At 41.6% G+C, this 26,066-nt stretch overlaps 1 protein-coding gene across 1 annotated transcript in view; it reads right to left on the bottom strand.

The window, feature by feature from the left end:
- TGFB2 (transforming growth factor beta 2) overlaps positions 1-26,066 on the bottom strand; it is a 63,925-nt gene that overhangs the window by 3,469 nt on the left and 34,390 nt on the right. The window contains exons 2-5 of the mRNA XM_005499973.4: positions 17,901-18,064; positions 3,512-3,644; positions 3,283-3,393; positions 503-677 (exon numbers count right to left, since the gene is read on the bottom strand). Coding sequence (XP_005500030.1) covers positions 503-677; positions 3,283-3,393; positions 3,512-3,644; positions 17,901-18,064 — 583 coding nt within the window. The remainder of the gene's footprint in view (positions 1-502; positions 678-3,282; positions 3,394-3,511; positions 3,645-17,900; positions 18,065-26,066) is intronic.

The raw sequence follows: 26,066 nt of genomic DNA, 5'->3' as shown, positions 1-26,066 counted from the left end.
TAGTTCCTTCCTCTCTGAATGATGCTTTACAGGCAGGTAAGTCCGAGCCCCATAAATTTACAACCAAATCGCAACAATAGTAATACTGTAATCGAAATCAGATGCTTAGACATGGCAGGACTTGCTTATACAGACAAAACTAATGGCTTCCCTGGAGGACTAGTAAGTATTTTCCTCCAGGTCCTACTGAGTGGCCTCTCTGAGCAGGTGAGCACAGTGGAAGTGATAATTTGGCTGTAATTATGGGGCCGATAGGTCTGGGAATCATCCCAGATGGAACTTGGCCTCTGCTTTCTAATGCCACAACCTTCCTCATCTGCCACTGTCTGCAGGATTGGAGACCGCTGGGCAGGGACCTGCTGCACACAGACCCTGTGGGTCTACAAGTGACGGTCTGTGCTCTGTATCCATCCCAACCATAAAGAAACATGATAAGCGACTGCATCACACTTGACAAGCTGGTACTACTATGTAAGTGTACTGAATATGGATGCATAGTTACCTAAAACAATAGGCAGCATCTAGAGCACGCTTCTTCCGCCGACTGGGCTGTTGCGACTCAAGTCTGTAGGAGGGTAACAACATTAGCAGGAGATGTGGGGTCTTCCCACTGTATTTTTTCCTATTGGACTTTAAAGCTTTCACATCACCACTGGAATATGTGTAGTCATCAATACCTTCAAAAAATACATTTTGGTGATAAACATTGTGTTGCTTTTTCTTCACAAATTAAATAAACCATCTCTTTAAAAAATTCTCTCAGAAACTGGGAAATGTTGGTGTCAGCTGAGCATGTATACTGGGAAAGTGGGGCCAAATTTTAACCCAAGATCCCTAAGATATTCACAATTCTCATATATCAGCCCTCCCACATTCACAGCCATTTAATGGCTTTTCAGTACATTTACCAGAACTGTTGAAATGAGTAACAGAAAAGATTACTTCAGCCACTGCATCTGCATTGCTTAGTTTCAAGTGCCCCAAGCAGTGATGCTTTTGGTACTTCACTTAGGGCAATACTCCCACTTTTTAACAGCTATGTACCTTTTAAAACCTTGTAACACCATTAAAGCTGCTCAGGACACTTCCCCTGCATTTCCCACTGCTTACTTCCATCCATCAGTTTTATCACATTTACTTCTTTCTAATGCTTGTAAATTCTCTGTTTCCCATAATCAGTTTATTTAAATCTGCTAATTTTTTCCCAGAAAGTCAGTTATTCTATGTCCTTCTTTTGCATGGGCATGGAAAGGACATTGATCAATATATTTCTTCTTGAAGTAGCAATCAATGACCTCACATTTTGTATTTTCTCTTAAGACACTAACTGCCTTACTAGCCTCTTACCATGGCAATAGCACAGGCAAAAGACTCAAGGTATTGGCCTTTCCTAGGAGTCCAAACAGTTCATGTTACACCTGTTGCTAAGACCCTTTTGCAAATTAACCTCCTGAACCAGATACTACTATTTAAAGAGAAAAAGACACACTTCTTTTTTGTAACATTTGCAATTACAGTGACAAAATACCATACCAACATTTTTTTAAATACACACAATGGCTTTAATCATAGGTACCATACATCTATTTACTTACAGAAAAAATTTCAATACACTGAAACAATGGTTAGAAAAACTTAATAGTTAACAAGGAATATAGCCAAATTCTTGGAAAACAAATGAAGCAAATAGTGATATTCTTTAATAAATGAGCACTGTATAAAGAGAATTTGAGTTTGTTTTAACATAGCCATAGTTTTATACGTACTGCTGGATGATAACTATAGCATGGTCAATTAGTGACTGAATATCATTTAATAATTAGTGATTAAATATAATTTCCCTTTTTGAAACTGAAACTTGAAGGACTTAAAAACACAAGAGTGCTTATGCAACCTTGATAGATTCACTCTATATCACTTTGTCTGCTGTCCATATGAAGCACATATATCCGTAACCCTTACTACACACTGTTGTTTATTTTTTAATAACCACTCAATCCAATCTTTACCCTTTTTCCAAACTGTCAGCATAAAAAATACTTGTGTAGCTACTATATAAATATGTTATAATTAATTCTATGTGCCAATGTAGATATATAGAGAAAAACAATGTGAACTAATGATGTAGTTCTACTGACTTCAGATAAGAATCAGACTTCTACTGCTGGAAGTGGGAGCATGTAGACAGGCACATCATTTCTGTTTCTTCAGTCCACAATGTACTGGCAGCAAAACCAATGTGTGACATTTATACAAATCTGATGTATATTGCTCAGCTCTTCCCAAAAGAAGAAGAAGAGGAGGAGAAGAGGGGGAGAGGAGAGGGAGAGGAGAGGGAGAGGAGAGGGAGAGGAGAGGGAGAGGAGAGGGAGAGGAGAGGGAGAGGAGAGGGAGAGGAGAGGGAGAGGAGAGGGAGAGGAGAGGGAGAGGAGAGGAGAGGAGAGGAGAGGAGAGGAGAGGAGAGGAGAGGAGAGGAGAGGAGAGGAGAGGAGAGGAGAGGAGAGGAGAGGAGAGGAGAGGAGAGGAGAGGAGAGGAGAGGAGAGGAGAGGAGAGGAGATTGTTGGAGAGGAGAGGAGATTGTTGGAGATAGTGTGCCTAAAGAGCTGGAAGTACGTGTGTGGGTATTTATAATACAAAGACTAGGACCCTCTATACTCACTGAGGACAAAGGAAAGTGCTTCTGTAAGCAAAGCAGCCAACTGTTCCCTTACTTATGCTTTGGAAATGTGCCACAAGTATTGTTTCACTCATAAAACACACCACACTCTCATGCATGCCTACTACAAGCGGTTTACGTGCGAGCCAAACACCATCACAATTCAACTTTCCAGTAGTAGCCTTCTCTGCTAAGCCTGAACCACTACCGTGCTAGGATGGACAGCAGTCAAAGGGTTTATTTTGAAAACATTCAACAAGTTTCCTCACGACTGTCAAACAATGGATGGTCTACTGTGCAACAGTCTTCCCTACATCCAAAATTGTATGTATATTCTGTGTACATGCTGAAAACCGTAACACAGACAGTTAAGAACATGGAAACTGTATGCATGGAAGGAGATGGCTTATTCATGCCATCTGGTTTTAGAACAGTTCAGCTGACATAGTTTTACCCTTGTGCCTTCAATACCATTTCCTACCAGGTGAGAATCAAGATTCTCAAACGAACAAGTTTTCAATTAGCCGAATGCCATATTAGAGAAGCAGTAAGGGGTCTTTGTTTCCCTCCTCAATTAGTAAGTACTACAACATTTCAAAAAGGTGGTGTTTTTTTCTTTTGTTACCTGCAAATCTTGCTTCAAGCTCCTCACTTTTATTTGGGATGATATAATTATTGGAAGGCACGAAGGTGCAGCATGGACAGTGTAAGCTTATCTTAAATCCAAGGTTCCTGTCTGCAAAACATAAAAGCAAGTGGAGTTGTTTTTTACACATGGAATGACCCTGAAATACTGCTGAGTTAATGGAGCAGCAGTTGGGGCAGGAGTGAAGGCAAAGAGCACTTGTTGTCACCTCTGTGATGGAGCCATTCATGTACAGCCTCAGTGACATCAAAAGACAACCATTCTCCTTCAGCTCTTGTTTTAACTACTTTGCTGTCGATGTACCGCTGTCCTGGTGATGATAATTCTTTAGATTTTAGAACCTGCGAGAAACAACAAATATGATCGACTACAAGTTAACATTTACCTGTTTTTTATAAAAACGGACCATCAACATTACAAAATGGCAGAAGAAATTATTACAGCTCAAACCTCTATGCAGCAGATGTACATTCAGGTACATTTTCAAAAATAATTTTCTTAAGAGTGTGAGGGCAGAGGAGTATGATATAAAAACACCCTAATGAAATCCACTCATGCTCCCAAGCAAAACATGCCATCGCATATTCCTTCCTAAGAGAAATCACACAGAATGACTGCCCTGAAAATTTGTCCTGCAACACAAGTGGTCAAGAGATCATAGTGACTGGAACACCAAGAGAAGCTATTCTGCCTTCTTAAGTAATACTTACACTGGTTAGAGAATAACATCAGAATGCTAAAGTAAAGCCTGCACAATGTAGTCTCTACACTGAAAATATTCTATTGCTCACCCCTAACTAATCTGTATGGCATTGCCTTATTAATTCTTCCAGCCTTCCCTCTGACTGCAGGCACTGGTCATACATGAATAAGAAAAATGTTATTGTCCATACAGGTAACCTGGGGACATGCAGAGACAGCCCTGTGTGAATTGTGGCCACACATGGATCTGTGCAACAGGCGATGCTGCTTGCATCCAAACTCTGATGCCAGCTGTATTTGTGTTTCTGTCAGGTTTCAGTAAAGCTTGCTACTGAGCATGCAATAAAAAAATACCTGTACAAAAACCCTCCTAGTATCTCCCTTTCAAGACACAGCACTGCATGCCCAGAATTTCAAGTGCCCACAGTCCTCCTCATACCTAAACAATTCAGAGAGTGCCTTCCCACACACAAGCACAACCTGCTATTATTTACCCCAACTCTAGGATGAAAACAACCGGACTTTTGGCTGCTAACGTGTTTCTGGTTTCACGGTTATTACTATGTCGATAGTTTTGCGATGCAGGAAGCTGGAATGGCATGGAACATTAAGTCAACTCCAATCAAGTTACCACACGATAACATCACTTTGTAACTTTTGGCTGTGTGACTTCTTATACTGTTCTGTGTTCTTCTTCTCTTTAACCATCCAAGTCCACCTCCAAATGAGTAACTGACAATGTCTCATTGTTTCCTCCTATTTTCTCAGCCCAGACCAACCTGACATCTAGCAAATGCTGCTGGAATAAAACAATCATGAAACTGCATAATACATGTAAAGAAAAATATTCAAAAAGAGGTGTGTAATTATGTCATCGTGGTAATATTAGGATTTCCATGATTAAACAGAAAAACAGGCTTGAAAAGGCCAGATTCTGTCCAACATGTAGAGTCTCCCTATTTATTCAAGGGAGTGCTGGACCTCTCAAAGGCCAACAGTGCAGCTCCCACAACAGCATTTGTCTTATGAGAAGAATAGCAGCATGACAAGCTCTTTGCCTTCTTTCTGATCAACACATTCAGCAAAAAGACATGAGAAGATGTTGGTCCAAGTCCAGAAAATTAGCAAGCATCCCTAGTTGGTGATGCTGTGGTCTCTAGTAGAAACTGAGGGCACTCAAACACTGAACACTGGGACTCCTTTTTATGAGGCAACCTTCAAACAAAGTGCTTGAACAACTGTTTACAGAGAGTCTGGCAGCAGCAAGGGGACTACCATTGCTCAGAAGTGCCAGAGGGATGAGAGAATCCGTAATCAATGCTGGGAAAGTCCCAGAGAAGTACAAATATAACTTGGCCTTCCCTTTACTCTTTATCAGGTCAACTCAAGTGTTTCTGAGGATGTAATGCAGCTGTCATTCTGCAAAGATGTGTTGGGGCACTGGGGGGAGGCAAATGGGACACAAGAACTTGGCTCATTTCTCTTCCTTTCTGCACAGTCATATCTTTCCAAAGACTCCAGAAACTGCATACCTCAGTTTTGGCAGTGATGTAAGTATCTAAATGTAAGTAATATGCCAAAAGCAATCTCCTGATGTTAACTATAATTGGTCTTAGATATATTCTGAAGACTCAGCTGCGAGTTGGTATCCAAAATAAAAAGTCTTTATCCCAATCCCATTGTTATCAAAACACAAAGTCAAGGGCTGGTTGTAAAAGTAGAAGATGTTATCACTGGACATATCCAATGGTAAAATGAACATCTATCCTCAGCGATGAACTGAATGACAAGAAAAGTGTTTGCAGGTTTCAAAACTGTAGGACATTCTGGGACAGGACAGACACTGTAGATCAGAAGAGCTAGATATTATCCATACTACAGTATCTACGGTATCTGAAAGTAAGGTTTCTCTTCATGTTTATGCTGCATGTTCAGGAAGAAAACTACAAAGAATCAGCCAAAAAGTCACAAACAAGGTATGGCATAATTTCCACAACTGACTTCATGGGTTAAACAGACACCAGTGGTTCTTAAGCAAAAGGTTTTTAAGTGCAGGGAGTGCCACTGTCAGTGAAATTAGCATTTCTGCTTTAATCTCCTTCTCATGGGCTAAGTATCTTTACAGTGCTAGGGTGATGTACAATATCAACAACCTGACTGCTTGAGAGCAAGTGTGATCTTCCAGCCTCACCATTTCCATTTTTATCTTCTTTTTCTGTTACATTGTCACAAGTGTGGAAAGCTAATGGATGATAAAATCCTAGGCTGGATCCTTGGAGTGTATTTCCTCCCACAAAATAACCTGACGAAGTACTCCTCATTTTTTTCCTATGCTGCTGCATTCTGTGTTTCCATCCACAGTGAAGCAATTGCACTCTACACAGTGGTAAACAAAGTGGCGTCTTTGTAGGAACCTATCAGAACTTTTTACAGCTACAATACTTTACTCAAATGAGTATTCCAGAAATTATTACATGAAATAAGCATTTTAGGTTTTCTCTGCCATTTGCCCCCTTTGGTTTGCTTCTTTGTACTTTGCACTACATTTCTGGCCCTAATTTCCCCACCAGCAACACACCTTTTTTTTCTAATACACCCTCAAGCCTACATGCTCATAGAAAAACTTCTCTCTCACTATTTCCTATACTTTCTTCCTACTAGATCAACTAGTTTAGTTGCAAAAAAGAAGAAAAGCCTTTCCTGTGCCTTGCAGCTTTTGTGCTTGAAAGCTTGTCTACTTCTTCCAATTATACTGATTGGTCTTAAAAGAAATATTACCTTTACCTATAAACATTGCCTTGTCTCGCCTATAAACACTGCCTTACCTTTATGCTTCGCCCATTGCAACCACATCAAACACTGTTACCAGAAATGCTACTGCACAACTTGTATCTGCAGGAGCTAAATGCAGGGCTAAAAAATAGAAGGCCTTTGTGAAAAAGAGTTTGCAGTGCAGTGAAAATATTAACAGAAAACAAGGGGAAAAAAATACACAGGGGAGAAGGAAGACGGAGTTAAAATTCCCCTTTAATCCTTTCTCATTTCCTTCTGGCACCTTGTCCAGACACTCCCTCTCAAAGAGGCAGAAAGAGTTTGGTATGTCTGTGAGTCATGAGGTGGATGACTAGGGCTTTCAGGGTGGGGGAGTCCTGTGCATCACCACCTGCCTGTAGAAATGACAGATCCAATCACTTGCATGAGTAGGCGACAGTTTCCACACACACAACCTCACCCCACTCACTTAGAAGTGACACATTTAAACACCTGCATCCACAAGCAGCTGACGATGCACAACAACTGCAGGGGTGCAGGTGGGAGCACGCACACCTTCACACATGTGTGAGAGCTCAGCGTCAACAAAATCAACATTCAGGTTCTGCAAAACCTCTGCAGCTTCTAAACACATGGATGTTCTTCCAGGTATATCTGTTTATTTGGTCCCACATTCAACGGAGTGATAATGCAACGCTGCCGTTTCTTATAAGGGATGACGCAGGGAACATATGCATATGATCACATTATGTGGGGATGAGCTGAATAAGTAGAAGTGTCACCAAAAGGTTATCCAGCGGACTTTTAGCCCAGTATGCAGAGTAATTTTCATTCAATACCAACTCTCTAAATTCTAAGAATAGTTTGTTTTTGCCTGCCCTCTTACGGCATGGGATTCCTCCCTTTCACAGGAAAGCAAAGAGCCAAAACATTTGTTATTCTCTTATTGACGAAGTATTTTGTACAGTTAAGCCCTACCTTCTAGTTATCTTATTCTACGGGCACTGCTAACCTTTCCCTCATAATATTTTTTCAATTCTGACCCTTCTTAGAAACACCTGGGCAAAACATTATCTTACGAATACCGATGAAGGATCTCTAGATATCACATACGTGCATCTCCTGCCAGCAGATCAAGGCAAAACAAACATGTGAATATATAAATAATGCAGTTAATTGCAGGAAAGGGGCTCATGAAGAAGCCAGATGCAAAGCAAGCCTGGCTCTTGCTTGTACAGCTACACATGTTAAGGAAGCCCACTCAGGGATCTAGGTGATGACAGCACTCACATGCCACCCTCATCAGGCCTGCCAGATTTCTGGTATTTTATAAACACCATTGAAATCTGCTCTTCATGGCTTCTGCAAAGCATTCTGCTCAGTCTTCAGCAGGAGACCCTCTGCTCTGCTGGCAGGGATTTGTCTTGTGCTCCTCGTCCATTAGAGGAGGCTGGACCATGATGTTGGAAGTATATCCCAAATCACCACGACTGGGGCATTTGGCGGTGAAAAGCTTTTGGTTTTGTCACAAACTGGTTTCAGAAAAATGACAAGCAAGTTTCCAGAAGATACTGATCTCTATATTACCTCTGTCACCTGCTATGCTTATTTCTCAGACCAACTGGAGAGCGTTAACTGATATATTTTTTAACATTTAAGTATCAAGTAGCTGAAATCTTCATTATAATACTGGAGGATAAAACTGTTTATTTATATGCACACATGTTTATACTCTCAAGTAACTATCACACAGTTCTGAGTTTAAAAATAAGGAAAAGGATTGTCTTAGTCTGTATTTTATAAACTGTGAAGTACACTGAGAACAACATATAATTCACGACAACAAACAAGGCAGAATGTTTGCAAAATTAGCAGAAACATGGTTTCTTTAAAAAATGAGGCATAACGGAGGCTGATGTAAGCAGAGCAGCAGCATTCAGCAGCAGTGTAATTATACTGGTTTAAACACAAAACCAAAAAAAAACTCCTAAACCCACAACTCTGTTAATAGAAACATAATTATTTTGCTCAAATTTTCCTCTGACTACTCCCCTTCTCAAATATATAGGCAGCTAAAGCAAGAGATGACTGAATGAACACATTAGTGTATGTCTTCTAGACAATAACCACAGAGAGCAGACGCCAAAACAGCCCGTCTTCATGACTCATTAAACACACAAAAGGAAAATATTTGACAGAAAGACACACTGGTTCTTTCAAGTAACTAGAGCTCCAGACCAGCAACTTGCTTAGTTCAGTTCAGATTTGATGGTCTGGCCAATAATTACTTCTAGTCTCCTATAGTTAACACAATCAGCTGCAGACAAGTAGGAAAACTACAATTAAATATAATTTTTCAGGGGAATAGTTTTGGCTAATAAATTCATCACCTCCCCAGCAAGCAAACAAACAAACAAACAACTCAATGTGGTTCAGAAGTGATGATACACAGGCTGAGGCATCAATGACATACATCTGCTATAGCCAAGAAAACCCTAGGCACACATCAAAGGCCAAGCTTTAGCAACAACAAGGGTATTTTACAGCTGGGTTAGAGAATTATGGTCACCAACTGTTAGGAAATATTTTTAGTGACTTAAAATTTCTTAAAACAAGTTGAGAAACTTTCAAAAAATATGGCCACTTAAAATCAGCCATCCTGTCTGATGCATTGCCCTGGATTTTGGGATGGTCACCACTGTCAGCCAGCATGGGTTCTGCAGTCACTGAACAGCAGTAAATATGGCATTATCTTGTAAAAACCTGCCATTAATCTGTTTTTCCTCTCCATTCATTCTGGACTGTCTGATCTGCTCCCTCCAGATGCTGCTGGCTCCCTGATAACTTCCTTCCTTCCCTTGTCTCCTCTGTCATTTCAGACTCCTGTGATGTTCTTGTATATTACAACATCTTGGCAGGCTCACTAATCTTTCTCCTACTTATCAGTCATTATCCATGGTTTCCATTGGAACTTCAAGGGCCTTTTAAAATAATGGAAACAACCTGACATGTACTTGTAAGCTCAAAGTAAATAAGTGCAAACAATGAGATCCAGTGGTAAACGACGTGCTAATGCTGGTTAACATCGGAGCAGAGATAAGTTCAGCTATGCACAACATCATGGTTGAAAACTGCCATTTAGAATAACCTCTTCTGAACTAGAAGAGACCTGCAGGGGACTCCAGCCTAACCTTCTGCAGTGAAATAACGAGATTCCCAAGGTCTGCATATGCAGCCACTTGCGGTTTCCAAATTTTTACATGCTATTCACCCTACTGAAAGATTCATTTGCTGCCTGGTTCCAGATTCCAAAGGTTTCCCTAGACAGCTCTCAGGGACTTCATCCAGCCTTTTCTGAAGTTTAAAGTTAAAAAAATGGCCATGATAATTCTCAATCCTTTCTCACTCCCTGGTTGAGTTTGATGTCTTTGGTTCTATCTTGGACACAGGGATAAGCGAACCCCTAATTCTGTTGCAAACCTCTCCAGTTTCTTACTCGTATGCGGAAACATATGTTGTGAAGTACAAATCCTCCATATAGTACCTTTTGCCAGATAACTGGGCATCTACTAGCTATCAAACTCTAAGCTTCTTCTTATCACCACTAGTGCAAGAGACTGACTGTATTTTTTAAAAAAATTCTCAGTGTGAATTTTCAAGCTCTTCTTGTAACCACCTCTGCAAAAGAGCAATTCAGACTCTGCCTTCAGTGCTATGGAGTTAAAAGGGCTTTACAGCCCCCCTGCTTATCAAGGGAAGTCTTTCCATTACTCGGCAAAGGTCCCTGAATCAGGCTCAAACCGAGGGCAGAATCTTTAGAGACTAGTATATGAGATGCAGAGTTCCTGCCAAAATACAAAGGTATGGAGTACTTGCCAAAGTTTAAAAAAACCCATAGCTTTCTGATCCATCTACTCAGAACTTGCCAGACACGTTCTTCATGCAAACTTGCAAATAAAAAGAACATATTGCGCACATAAGCCAACCTTTTTTCTACCTCGATGGGCTACAGCTGTAGTAGGATTCTCATAGAGCATTGGCTGATACTCGCTTAAAGGTAAAAGAAGGTGAAGTGCAAGGGGGGTTAAGAGGTGAGCAGCTAAAACATGTCAAAAAGGGAGGGGAAGTTGAGTGTGTCGTGGAATCACTGTGACCAACTCATTGCATCGCCCTGTGTTGAGGGGATGAGCTCTGGAAAGAGAATGGATCCTGAGAAGGGATTTCCTCTCCATTTGTTCCCCAGGCAGGGCCTTCCTCCTGCCACTTAGGATACATGTGCAGTGTAAGCTGGGGATACAGCCCTGAGGCCTTTCAGTCTGATTTATGCTTAAGCAGGCAGGAAGACTCTGCATTGTACAAGCAATAAACAAGAACAGAGGGTCTGGGGTCCTTCTCCTGGAAGATTCTGAAATATTGAGCGCAATTTCCTGCCATTTAGGAGATTTTTAAGATGGCTCCAAAGAAAGATTTTATATAAAATGAAGCAAAACAAAAAAATCCTGTAAACTTATCTAGCATTTAGCTTTAGCTTGCCAGAGGCACACTATGTTTTATTAAAATATCAACAAAGAGAAGCCAAAGTCAACAAAAACAGAGTGGGTTCTCCTGTCTTCTAGCCAAATCCCCTAGATCCTGCAAGGTACTCCTGTGTTCATCTCCCACTTAAGCGCAGGTCTCCCAAGCCATTCCTCTTCCTCAGTCCTGCTCACATGCATTTTGCTACAACATTTTGGCATACAACTTTCTTTGCTATCTGAACATTTGGACCTACCGCTTCTTCTAAGATGCTGTCTCCTTCTGCAAGTCACTCCTCTTTCTTCCCTTCCTCTTGCCTGCATTGCTCTCTCTAAGTCATGATTCTCCTTGTGGTTTGCTCTTCCCACCACCTACAGGCTTCCACTCAAACCACTCCTGTCCTCTTCCATATAGGCTTCTTTTCAACAAAGCTTCACCTCCCTGAAACTGCAATATTACCTTCCTCCCTTCAACAGGCTCCCTAGTGGAAGGCCAGTAAGCCAACCTGATGTTCCTCAGCCCAGTTACTACCATGTTGCAGTGCTTTGTTAAGACTTGCCCATGTCTCAGTGTAACATGGGCTTGGCTGCCTCACTAGACTGCAGCCCAAAGAGCAGGAATCCAAACTCAACGGCTGGTTTCTGATCCATGTCCTGCATTTCTAGACTCCCCATAACATTCACACACGGCAAATGGCAATAAATCCGTCTACCAGCTCAGTGCCCGACATTTCTACACACAGTAGTGTCGAGCTGAGAGTACACACTGGCTCGTGCCAGTAGCTAATGGTAATATTATACATTTCTTCAAGTCGTCTTCAATAACTGCTCTGTTCCTGGCAAGAGGTGGCTGCATCTGAGATAAGCTCTCAAATTGCAGTGAATATGATGGAGCGATAAATACTTCCCTTCACCCACGCTCACAGATTATTTGCCAAACGTACTCTATACACGATCTCCAGCGTACTGACTTCTTTTTTTTTTTTTTTTTTTAAGAGATACAGTATTTGGAACCAAACAAAAGGATTCTGGAACAAGGAGAAAGCAGCAATTTAACTGAAATATACTGCAAGTTAACTTCCTCTGGTCCTGAGCTGTTGGTGAGGGGGCCGGAGAAAGAGGCGGATGTTGGTAGAGTAGAAAGTTATTAGGTCCACACTTTATACTGAGTTTGGCACTTCAAAGAGCACTGTACATTTGCCATTTAACATAACCTTGTAGCCTTTCCGATGTCAAGAGTATGGCTTCAGGACAGCAGTACACAAATTGTGCAATATAAATATGCTACTTTAGATGTGGGTCACAGTGATGGCAGTCAATTAAAATCAAATGCCCCAGGTGATATCTGTAATACAGACATCCTGCGTCAGCTCACAGCCACAAATCCTGCTTCCTAGTATTTTCTTCCGTGGCATTAGAGACTGCACTTTTTGGCAAGAAAACAGAGCAAGGCCCCTCTGCTCCTGATTATACAGAGATCAGTCTGGAGTAGCTCAGCTGCAGTCAGTGTAAATTGCCTCAGATTTGCACCACGGAGATTTGGCCCAAATCTATAGTAGCTCGCTCTAAACGTATTCCCTAACTGAAAAACAAGACAAAACACTGTCTGAATTGAAAGTATTTGAACAACCGACTGTGGTTTAAATTTAAATCTGACTCATAATGGGGTAATATGTTCCACAGCATCTTCTTCCACATACCTCCAAGCAGGGAGAGAGGCCCTTAAAGAAATGGGGGTTACCACTGTCTGGAGGGCAGACGGTTCTTCCCAGACCCTGAGCAAGCTCCACAGGAGCCCTCGGCATGGACCGGGCTCTCCCTGCCACAGAAAGACCAAAGGTCTGCTGCAGCTTGCTTCAATTCTTCATGGCAATCTGATGTCCCCCTTGGGCTTTAACCTGGCGCCATTCATTTGCTCCAGCCTTGTGCTCCGATACGTCCTATGATGTGTCCCCCATCCACAGCCTCTCAGGTACCCACACCCACAGCAGCCTCGGATAACGATGACAATAAAAACCAGCGCTCCGGCTACGTTCTTTATGATGTTTATGATGTGTTAACAAAACATGGCACCACTTCCATAGGAAGTAATTATTACTTGTTATTGTTTGACCGTCTGTACATAATAAAAATACCTTAGAAACAATACCACAATGCTCTCTGAATGACAGCTTTTTGCCTTGCAAAGGTTTCCACTCATACAGCTTTGCTGCGGTGCCTATTTATTTTTTGGAATGCTTATTCATAAAAGACAAGCTTTTTTTTGAAGGGTGCAGGGACTTTATTCATAAATACAGAAGCACCTTAATAAAAGAAAGATGTGATGAAGTCTTCAAAGCAGGCAAGAAAACTGACGAACAAAGACATTCCCATAACAACTGAGCTTTATCTGATCAAATTCCAATAAAGCCTGCATTTGGCATAAATCTTTAAAAACATAGCAAGAGCCACTGAAGGATGCTAAAACTTATTTATTTAATATTATTTCTCCCCCCTCCCCCAAAAGTACTTTATCCTCTTAATATTTTCTGAAGTCTCGGTGCACATTGAGAAGACAATCACACGAACATGGTGCATTGCAAGAGGGGGAGAAGCAGCGCCAGAGAGAGCCCACTGCATCTGATGTTGCGCCACTTTGTTTCCTTCCTTTCCTCCCTTCCTTCTGGCTCCCCACTCTCCAATCAGCAGCAGCACCACCAGCAGATTAACCCTCATTTTTCGTCAGAAGAAATATCAGAAAGGATAGTGCATTTAAAGAATTTAATTCTCCAGGGCTTCACTTAACCACAGCCAAGAAGAGACAGAAGGTTTTACACCCGCCTTATAAATAAGAAACTTAATTCCTACTTCTATAAGTTTCATTATTTTCCATCCTAAGACTATTTAATATGTGCACTGCGCCTCCCCATCTGTGCAGGAACACACAGAAGTGGCTGACTAATCCTTAAATACCAAGAAAAGTATTCTGGGTGAAAACGGACATTAAAGAAACTGTTTCTGCTCTCACAGATTACCACTCGCCCACTGGCTTTGCAGATGCATCCAGAGGACCCCCATGAGAATTTATCTCCAAGACTTACTGCCCAGAGAAACCCAGGAGGCAGCAGACCTGGCAGACAGATCCACAGCCATTCGCTCACAGCATAAATACGATGGGGTGATCTCTTCTCCACCCCTGCCTCTGGGGTGGGAACAGGGTCCTGCTGCTGCTGTGCTGGGAGCGAGGGGCCATGGCACTGTCTCACCACGCCGAGCAGCCCCAGACTGCCTTCCTTCCCGGAGTCAGTGCAAACAAGGGCTGCAGGAAAACACAAAGTCCTTTTCTGATGTGGTTTGGAAGAGGGAGCCAAGTATAGCCTGAGGAAAGCTTAGCTGAAAAGGTGCAGTCTTGCATTTCTTTTCTCATTTTAAGGGGTAGATCTGTAAGGTCAGAGGACCACACAAAGAAAGAATCAGGAGGAGAAACAAAATATTTATATTCTGCTTGCTTATTTTTTCCATTTACCCTGCACATCTCTCTCTAGCTGTTCCTAAAATAGTCTTTCAGAGTAATATTGTCCCTTCTGCACCAGTGGTGTATATATATATACTACTCAACTGCTGCTGGACTCAGAGAGCTCTTGGAGAGCAGTTAGGAGACTTGAATGTGTTCAGGGCTGCCCACTTTCCCAGTGAACCACAAAAACAGAGCTCTGACTCTCTTCAGAAGACTTCTGCCCCTCGCTTCCTGCTTGACTGAGAAAGGTGAGGGTACACAGGAACAACCATTCCCTGAAACTACAGGTATGAAAGGAATTTCAAAAACCCTCATCAAGAATGTCTCAACAAAGCAAAACACCAGGCAACCCAAAACTTGGCGGAATAAAAAAAACCTTAATCATTAAATGTTGCTTATGCAAGACAAAACCCCACATTGTTCCTTCTGGGCACAACAGCCCTGGCAAGCCCAGCACGTATCTCACAAGGGAGGAAGCAGGGCTTCTGCATGGAGGAGGAGTGGTGGCTGCATATGCCAACTCCACCAGCAATCTCCTCTGTGACGTTCTGCCTCCATGCGCAGCTTTTCATGCTGGAAGTGAAGACATCCAAGAAAGTCCTCAGCCCTTACAGAATGTATGTGCCTCTCCAATTTCCACTGAAATAAGCATCTTCCTCATTGTCCCCTTTTACATCCCATGTTTGTTCCTTCCTCTGCTGCTAGACACCCCCTATCAGCCTATCATCACATAGTCCTGAAAGCTCCTCTCTAGCATCACCCTGGCACCAGTGCCTCCTACCCATACTTCCCCACCTTCAGGTCCTTAGATTTTTCTCTCTAAAATCCATATTCTACATTTTAAGATGTTTTCTACAGTGCTGTCCTATAATACATCCTCATCTTCACCTTCTCCCTGCTTTTGCTTCTCCTGTTAAACACTGTACACTAACCTCATGCATTTTGATGGAGATTAGATGCAGCAATATTTAAAGGACTTTGCAGCTCCTACAGAACTGCTGGTGAGGAACCTGTGCAGTTCAGATTGACCATCACAGAGCTAAGATAATACCTGCACACAAGGTTTTGGGAAGAGCTGTATACAAGACTGCAACAAGTAAATATGACCAAAGAGGGGGAAAAACAACCAGCAGAAGGCAGTTATAGCGGAGCTTGTAAAAAGTAAAGCAGAGAGAGGAACTAACAGGCAGCTTTTATCATTTTAATAAGTGCTCTGAAAGGGCTCCAGAGATGGCTTGCCTCTCTACAAGCAAAGGAGCAAAGTAACATGCCTAAAACATGCCTGGCACAAACACACGCTCAGAGCTTGCTGCCTTTGGCTTGCCTGTTACTTGGTGGAGAAAAGACCTAATCCTACAACAACCTACACTCACTACTCACCTAACACTTCACTCATTACACCCCACCCAGCCTAAAAAAGAAATTGCCTTACTCACCAGCTATATATTTATCTAAAGGGCCCAAGTACCTGCCCTGGATGCAGGTGTCAGTCATTTCCATGGGCACAGGCTTGCTGGAGTCAGGCTCTCTCAAATAAACTCCAGCTGTTTCTCATCACACAGCAAATTCCCAGCCAAGCAAAGGCCCTTTCTTTCCTACCTCCACTGAACCCTTTGCGTCCCACATTCCTCAAACACGGAAAGGCAATGAGCCGGGCTCAGGCAATGGCAGCTGTACTCCTTTCAGGTGGTTGACTAACCACTCTCAAAAGTAGAACAACAGAAAGCCCAGAGATGCCATCAACTCTTTTAGGATGTCTGAGCAGTGAGGTAAAGCCAGAACATACAATCTTTTCAACAGGCTGGTATGGCAGCGTCAGAGGGACTCACAGTGTAATTCTCTGTGATGGCCGTTATATATAGATGACACCAGTGACTTTCATTAAATATTCCCACTAACTTTCTCTTTTAAGAAATGTCATTATTTACTCAACTTCTCTGCCAGCCTGTCCTTGGGAAGCAAGACAGCCAGATCGCAGTCGTGAAGCCAAGCACCCAGTGACCAACTGGGGACCTAAACTACATTCAACTGAGAATCACGCTTCTCCTACATTTAAACAATGTCTAAACAGTCCAGTGTGGGTTTTCCTGTTGTCAACCTCTGAGGGTGGCTTATACTGTCACTTTGGCAAGCCCATGAACTGAAATACACCCCTCTCTGCTCCAAGTTTGGATTGCATTTGAACAAACCAGGCAGGAGAAGGTGAATGTCAAAAGTGAAGGAGAAGACTAACTCGAATTTGCACTCACTGGATCTGAACTGGACTCTACAGTGCTGCAAACCTGGGGCAGTGCTCAGGGATGGCTAATGAGGGCAGTAAGAACAGAGCCTAATAGGGGCTCAACACACTTTGTTTTACAAGATGGTGTCCTATCTGGCAGGGTTTTCAGCAGAACAAGTCCAGAATTACTGGAACAACCATGAGTTTGACTCAATATAAAACTGCTGGGAGTTGAGCCCTTTTTTTTTTTTTTCTGTGTTTCTCAGTGAAATGAACTATGCTTCAGATGAAATATGCCCTAGACATTATTTGCTCAAACGCACTGGCTCCATGTAAGTGACTTTTATGGCTTTAAAGATTAAATTACATGAATTTTATCAACACTCAGGAGTGAGAGAGTCATGGAGTCATTTTCTTCCTCACTCCCTTGCCTCAATCCCTAGGCCACTATACAGAATCTAAGACTGAAATTGCTAAGCTTTGAAACTCAAATATTAACAACATCATTTCTGTGAGGAACAGTTAACAGGCTTCTCCTGAACACAGAACAGAGAGAGGAATTTGACTTCTTCTACGTAAACTACAGTACAGGCCACGTGTTGGGAGACAGAGATCCCAGGGATCACTTGTTTGATATCTTGTTCTGTCACTTAGTGTTATGTGCTGAAATTCAGAGTCCTGAGGAAAAACTGCTAGAAAAAGTTTGCACATTTCAGCTTTATATGATTTTGAATAAAGTCCTTTCTAGGAAAGGCACAGGAAATAAGAGGCTACTTTGGAAAGATGGGATTCAACTGCTTCTCCCTGTGGTTTGTTCCACTTGGCTATATGGGTGCAAGGCAGGTTTGCTGCGGAGAGATGGGGAGGTGACGCGTACGAGGTGCCACCATACCTGGTACAGCTCTATCCGCTGCTCTGAGACCCGCGCCTTTGAGTTCTGCAGGCGGAAGACCCTGAACTCAGCCTTCACCAAGTTGGAGGCGTTCTTCTCCATCGCTGAGACGTCAAATCTGACGATTCGGAAGTAAAGGCTGTAATAGCTCGGTGGGATGGCATCTGCAAGAAGGTAGTGTGATTTTATTATTTTTCTAATGATAAAATAAATTGTTCCTTCAAACAGCATAATACAAGACAGCCTCAGTGAGAGGAGTATCTGTAGCATGACTCAGTTTCCAATTGTAAATTTAATCTTACTAACAATTTAATTAAAAATCCCAAAAACTCCACATGTGTTTGATTATAGGAATACCATATTAATAGAGATTAAGCATTTCCAACTCTATTTCAGGTCATGCATTTAAACTCCCTGCTTTCAACATACTGGTGGAAAATCCTGGATGACTGTAACTTGGGAAAATAATCACAACAGTTGGTATCTGGCAATTGCCTTCAGACTTGCACAGAGTTCACAGCAATCTGGTAAGACAACAAGCAATGGCAACTCATGTGCTCTGCATGTTCTCTGAAGCCCATTTTCCCCCCCAGAACATGGGAGAATAAAGTAGCCAGCTTCAGATTTTGTTTTCTATGTAGTTATTGAAAGATTTTATTGGAATAAAATATTCATTCTGATTATAATAACAAGGGCAGGAAGAGAAGAGGAAGAAGAAAGGCAGGAAAAGACAAGCAGAAAGCGGACATTATAAGCAGAATTATGTGCATTTTGATCACTTGGAAGGAGGAAAAGCCTTAAACATAAGCACTCCTCACTATATATTGAGGAGAAAGAAGAAAAAACAGCTAGAAAAGAAGACTCAGATCTTCAGTGATGGTGTTAAAAATATCAGCTTAGGTTTCAAAACAGTCTCTTCCTCCATTCCAGCTGTAAACTGTGACTGAGATTAAGCAGCAATGCATGACATGGGCTACTCTGAAGGGTTCAGGGACCATCTGATACCTTTCCACCCTGTCCTGGCCAGCAGCATGAGGAGAAGCTGGTCCCCACCATCATCCCTGTCTGCAAGTCCCTCCTCGCCCTGCCCCCTGGCCTGGAGAAAAGTCTCCGTCCAAGCTGAGGGAAAGGTCTCCTTTTCTCTCATAGTGTGAAAACTGAAGTGTGTAAAGAAAAAGAAGAAAGAGGAAAGTTGTACTGGGGAGCTGTGGGAGGAAGGATTTTCAGCTGAGGAAGCAAACCTCAAAGGCTTTCCTGGGGCCACACCAGCATGAAGACTTTGGATAATAACTACAAAACACGAAGTTTTCCCACTAGTCAGGTAGCTAAGCATTTGCCATGCAGTAGCAGGAGATGACAGCCTCAAGGTCAAGTAGGTGAAAAGTTCAGCTCCTGTGAAAGACCTGGGCCTTGTCCAAAATTCCAGGAAGGCCTCCTGCTCCACTGCTTCCCTTAACTATCCAGGCACTTATTGATGGAATAAAATACCTTCTTCTGGAAGACACCTAATTCTTAACAGATATAATCTACACAAGTTGTAATTTCTATGTAAAGAGATGGGAGAAGCCAAGTCCAGTACATTTACCTTTATTTCTAACTACAAACGATTAAACATAGTTGGAATAAATGCTTAAAAATGTTTATACATATCAATAAGACATATTAATAACCTAAAGACCTTCTTCCAAATATTTAGTGTTCCTAGACTGGCTGCTATTACCAGAACTTCCGAGCAACTGGCTACACCAGGCAACACCACTTACAGTTACACATTTGATAACCCATTTGCTGTATCTCTTCAAATAATTCTAAGTTCAAACTGACTACCAAAACTGACTACAAAACAAATACTTAATTCAAGTCAGTCATAAGAGGAATAAAACAAATTTAGTCTGGTTTAGCAACACTCACAAACACACTTCCTCTATGTAATTGAGTCAAAATCTCTTTTTTCAATGATCAGAGGTGAAAACTCCTAAAAATAACCAGAGCTATGAGAAAACTTTTAATGATAAAGGAAGACTCTCGGCTTCAACTGTAGATACATTAACTTTATGCAACGATTATCCTAATTTTGATAACTTTTGAAAATTCTTATAAAAGCTACTCAGTGCAGAGATTATATCCTGATTTAATAAAGAAATAATCTCTTCAATTTATTCTTCTGGTATAGGAAACTCGGAGACTACCACTTGTTCTTCAGCCAAACCCAATCCTACTAGGAATACAATTTGGCATAATAATAGGTATATATATAAGATTGATGCTTCCAGGATGAGTTGTAAGTTGTCCTGCCTGTCATTTATTTGAGGTATCAACCTATCATTTCATTCCCTGTGGACAAACCAAACTAGCAGCCAGCCATTTACCCTGGCACAGACAAACCCTGTCTATCTTGACTTCATTTCAGATTGAAAAGTCCTGTTTCACTGTCTGTTTTATTTATATTTAGCTTCTAACTTATTTCTAGAACTTTCCTGCACTATATTCGTAGGTTATTTTTTCAGTTTCTGTATTTTAGATACTCTATATTACAAATCTGTGAATACGTATCTGAACAGATTTTTCTAAATCATTGCTGCATTTACATTTTCCTCTCATCTATAAAGATAAACGAAGAAGTAATGTTCTTTCGGTGTGCATGTTTTTGTGTTTGCATAAGTGCATTTGTATACCCAGTGAATGAGTATTTACCTTCCAACCACAATAAATAAGAATGAATTCTTGTCTTAGAGAATGATTAAGGGAGTGGAGCACCTCCCTTATGAAGAAAGGCTGAGGGAGCTGGGGCTCTTTAGTTTGGAGAAGAGGAGACTAAGGGGGGACCTCATTAATGTTTATAAATATATAAAGGGTGAGTGCCATGAGGACGGAGCCAGGCTCTTCTCGGTGGCCAACAATGATAGGACAAGGGCTAATGGGATCAAGCTGGAACACAAGAGGTTCCGCTTAAATTTGAGAAAGAACTTCTTCTCAGTGAGGGTAACAGAGCACTGGAACAGGCTGCCCAGGGAGGTTGTGGAGTCTCCTTCTCTGGAGACATTCAAAACCCACCTGGACATGTTCCTGTGCGACCTCACCTAGGCGTTCCTGCTCCAGCAGGGGGATTGGACTAGATGATCTTTTGAGGTCCCTTCCAATCCCAAACATACTGTGATACTGTGATACTGTAATTTTCATCTCTCTTACAAGATAGTTTTATGTCTTGCAAAAATCCACATTAGAAATTTGATTTCTTTATTCTATCATTCACAACAGTATCCATAGAAAGTCAATTCAGGAAAAGGCATTATTCGTGGACAGTTGAAACAAATAGGTTTATTTACTAGCTGGAACCCTTCCTCTGGAAAAAAAAAAATAGGCTGACTGCAGAATTGGAGTTTATTTGAAAACTAATCAACATTAAGACTGAGAACTGAGAGTTGCAATGCTCTTTAAGGGAATGGAAAGAACCCTATGGAGCCTACAACGTTTTGAATTAGCCTTTAAGTGATCTCAGATGCCGCAATTTGTATCTCTTTGCAGCTCCACCTTAACCTGACAGTTTTATCAATCCAGTCTCAGTTGGATACCTCTGGACTCCCCTCTGGTTTTGGCCCAATGACTCCAGTAGACGCCAATATGACTCCAACCAAGTCAGTCTGCAAACACAGTTACGCTGATGCAGACTAGACTCCTTAAGTATTCTTTGAACCATTAACATTAATGAGTGGAATTAAATCAATATGTTTCCTGTAGCTAGGAAAACACAGATTTCTTTTGTTTTGGAGAAAGGGAATAGTAAATGCAATGAAAGATTCCTTTTTTATCATCTTTAAATTATTTATCAATTCAGCCCTCAAAAAACTGAAGACTTCCAGCTGTAATAATCATAATCACAATCATCACGGTACAGTTGAGACAAGAATTATAAGACACAGTTAAAGAAGATGAAGGCAGCATCTCTCCTCCTCTCTTTAGCCTGCTGAACACAGAACACCACCAGTTTAGCTTTTTTATTTTTTTTTCTTGAATGAGCTGAAACTTCACCAGCTGTTTTAGACAGGACAGTCCAAACTGCCAGGTTAAAAGGTATTTGGGTATGTGAGCGTTTAAGTGCATAAGGACACTGTGGTTTCTGCGCTTCTTACTGACTTTGTTCAACATCCAGCATCCCCTAAGCTCCTGTGCCAGCAACAAGGACAGAAAGCAGCCCCGCTCTGAGAGAGCAGCAAAGCACCCATGGCAGCGGTGCAGAAGACGTCTCCCAAAATACTCAACAGTCTGCAGTCGTCAACAAGAGAGACTGAACACGTCCTCTGACCAACCATCCAAAACAGCACGTAGACCCCCAGGCATAGCAGCTGGGAGGAGAGTGAGATGGAGTCAAGCTCCCTTAAACCAAAAGTGGGAATGGAAGGAGTTTGTTCCATGCTGAAGACATTCCCCAAGTCAGGAATCTCCTGCATAAAAGGATGACACTTTTGCCTCCCACAGTTGTGTTTGATGAACTAAGCCCTGCACTTCCCCAGCTTTCCACACAAGTACTGCGTGTACTGACATTTCAGGAGAAACAAAACACTCTGCTTGACACAGCTCTTCTGAGAGTTGGGCTTTCGTTTTGGCAAGGAAAAAAAGACCTATACTCAGTTGTATCCAAACAGGCTTTTTTCCCCCTCTGAATTTTTGTTTCTGCTATTGAAAAAAAAAAAAATCAATTATGTGTGCAGCCCAAGTTAGGAAATGAAAACAACTTTTCTTTTCTTGCTGCAAGAGGCCAGACAGGCCGACTTCACACATACACCCAATACTGGAAAGGCTGAGAGCTTCAATCTAATCCTTCCATCAAGGGCTTGTAATAAATGCTCCAAAGATTTATTTTTATTCCTTTTTGTGTTTATTAAACTTTGGAGGGTTTCTTTTCCTTTTTCTTTTATTTCTGGTGCTTTGCCCACTCTTTATTACGGCAGCTACAAACCATGGAGTGCCCTTTTCTTCTCGTCCCCCTTTTTTTTTTCCCCTCCTCGTCTTTCTAACTGCAGTACATGAATGACCATGTAGTAGGCTCTGAAGCAGCACACGCAAATATTTATAAGAGTAGCTTGATTGTTATTAAATGCAGTTGTTATGCTTTCCACGCTCTGGCAAGCTTCCCTAACCCCTCTAACTATTAGGACCCTTTTGGCTGTTTAGATTTCAGCTCAGTGATAGCAAATCCTACTTTTTTTTTTTGGTAACAAGCAGCAGCCACCCAGCATAACATGACATTGTTTCTCCCCCTGTGTGAATTTTACTCTCTGCTCAAGACATGGGTTCCTGCCACGAGCCAGGGCAGGCTGCCTTTAAGGACATCCAGACTGCTGGAAGGACAGAGGCAGCTCGTCAGCTGTAACGGCACATCTTTCCAGCAGGATCCCGTCCTTCCTGTCAGGCACCCTCGGGTCACAAATCCTCTCATCTTTTCCAGGGAAAGTCTGTCCAAGAAATTAGAAATTTGTTTAATATATCTGGGCTCCCAAAGCCCACAGATAATTACGCTGCTCACCCCTCCTGACCCTGACGTGACTGCAACAATCCTGCTGGAAACCGCTCCTCTACAATGGAAGGGGATATATAAATACAGTGAACCAAAATACAGAGGCCTACAGGTTATATTCGGGAACTCGGATTGGCCTTTCAAAGTAAATCAGTTGTACATCAGCGTTCCATTAGCTCTGAACCTCTGTCCTGCCATGACATTAGCTAATGGATGTGTTCATAACTTTATCAGTGCTCATGGACAGAAACACTTGGGTCGTTCTCTGCTCAGACATCATTTCCAGCCTCTTGCAGCAAGGTTTCAAAGTCAGACGGTACAAAAGCAGTGTTTAGAGGCTTACTCTAATATTCCAGATTTTACCTACACAGCTGCCAAAGAGCTATTACCTTTATCTGTCACCAACCATTAGCAATTGAGGAGGGACACTGCACTGAAAGTCAGAATAAAACTGCTGGGAACACAGTGGATAAGGCTTTCAGCTGTGGCTTGATGGCTCTGGAGCAGTTCCTCTTGCAGAACAGGCTATGGCAGAGCAATGCAAGACATGACGTATGTCTTCTGTTGTTGCACCTGGTTTTGGTGAAGAACCCAGGCCAGAAACTGGCAGCTACGTATCTTTCGCTGAACAATCTCTAGATACATAATTTATCCATACCAAAGGGAAGTGGATGGTTCACGATTCCACATTCCCCAACACCTTCGGTCTTGGTGCACATGGATCTGCTGACGCTTAGTAAGAGAAACAGTCATACACATAAAGGAAGATGGAGCTTCTTCCTCAGAAAAATAACAGGCTGGGGATCCAATACCACCAATACTGACCCCCGGACCTGTCCCTGTGGTCACATGGGGAAGCCTCAATACAGCTTCACTAAGACAATGGATTTTAGAGTCCTGAGGTGATTCCCCTTGGAGTAAAAAAACAAAGAAACAAAACCTCACTCCTACAGGGACTTCTGCTGCAGCTCTTCAAACATGACTTTCTTTTACTAGTTACACTCACAGAAGCCAATCCTGAAAATTTTTTCTTATTTCAGTAATTCTTCCTATATTAGGTAACCTTTTCTTTGTAGAGAAGACTTACTGAGCTCCTGATATGTAGCAGGGAATCCATATATGTAATTATTATTCCATAAACCAGCTATAAAGACTCAATAAATGTCACTATCAGACTCTAGAGCGCTCAGAGCAAAGACACTCGGCAGTGCTCACACAGCACAAACACATGGTTTCTTTTTTCTGCTTACACTCTCTCTGCCAAGCTCCACATGTCCAAAAAACTACACCAGTAAAGGTCTAGATAGGCAAGGGTTTAAAAGAGAATAACAACCAGATTTTCTGACATATTCCCCACTGTGGAAGCACTTGCTATTCCTCTTTTAAAACACACTAAGATCTATGACAACATACGAGAAGTGAAAAAACCCCAGGATGTTCTCTAGATTGAAGAATTAGATACGAGGCAAAGATGGAAGTTTCTGAAGATATGTTTATGAAATTATATGTTCCTTACTTAAAATCTGACAATGGGCTTCTGGTTCTATAGCTACTTTCTCATTGTTTCACCAAGCCTCACTCAAAAGACAACTAGCCAAAGCTACGACCTCAATAGCACAGTGATCTGGTAATTTGGTTTCCAGTTACCCAAATAATTAATTCCTTCAAAGTACTCCTATTGCTCTAGAATTTGATAAACTTTGACACTTATGTAATTGTCTTTTGATTTCTATAATGGTGAAAAATATCCTGTAGGCATCTTTGGGTCAAAATGCAGCTGGATAGTAGGGATACTGAGACAGTGTAATTAGCCATTGGAGAATCATAATTAGAGTTAAGGTTTAGGTTAAATTCTCACAAACACAAGCAGTAAAATAAAACTCAAATCACTGGTGTTGTTCTAGGAAAGCTGCTCCATGGGATTCTTGATACAAAATAGGTTAAGTCCTGGTTTCGTGGGTCATTTTGAAGATGCAAAGAGAATGGCATTTTGTTACAAGTTCTCTAATTTTTGCCACTTCATCTCTACTAGCACACTGGAGCTGGATATGAGTCCTACAGCAGATATGAAACCCTGCCAAGAAAAGTTACCATTGCCTTTTTAAGGCTGCAATAATACAAGCCATTTTAGACCTATGTATTTTTTTTGTAATTGATCTCCCTGAACTGGGCCAAATCATCTTACACCTTCACCTGTATGTACTTGCTGCAGCTAAAATTGACTTTGGTTGTTTCTTAATTTGGTCTGGAGACCACTGTAAAAAGGGCCGTAATTTTCCTATATCACTGAACTATCTGATTTAACTGAATCTTATCAGCTAGAAAGCCCTAATTTAAATCAATTTTTCCATTGGATTTCTCTCTCTGCCACCCCTTCACAATTATTCTCACAAAGCTACTACTCTGTGCAGGCTCAGTCCGAAACGTTATTTAGCCTGAAAAAATCCATACTGCTTATACCAGCTAGAAAGAAGGAAGACAGAATATGTATTTTGAATAATCACCTATGGCTTCTTGTTTTTCTTCCTCCCTCTCCTACAGGTACCATATCAAGACAAACTGCTGCATCGACATCACATATGTTTGTCCACCTCCTATGAGGTTGTAACATCAACAGCCAAGAATGAACCCTTCTTGAAAATGTTAGTCTG

The sequence above is a fragment of the Columba livia genome, chromosome 3, assembly GCF_036013475.1.
Source record: "Columba livia isolate bColLiv1 breed racing homer chromosome 3, bColLiv1.pat.W.v2, whole genome shotgun sequence".
NCBI classification, from domain to species: Eukaryota; Metazoa; Chordata; class Aves; order Columbiformes; family Columbidae; genus Columba; species Columba livia.
Note: the sequence above shows the minus strand (reverse complement) of the source record. Positions and strands in the feature narration are given on the sequence as shown.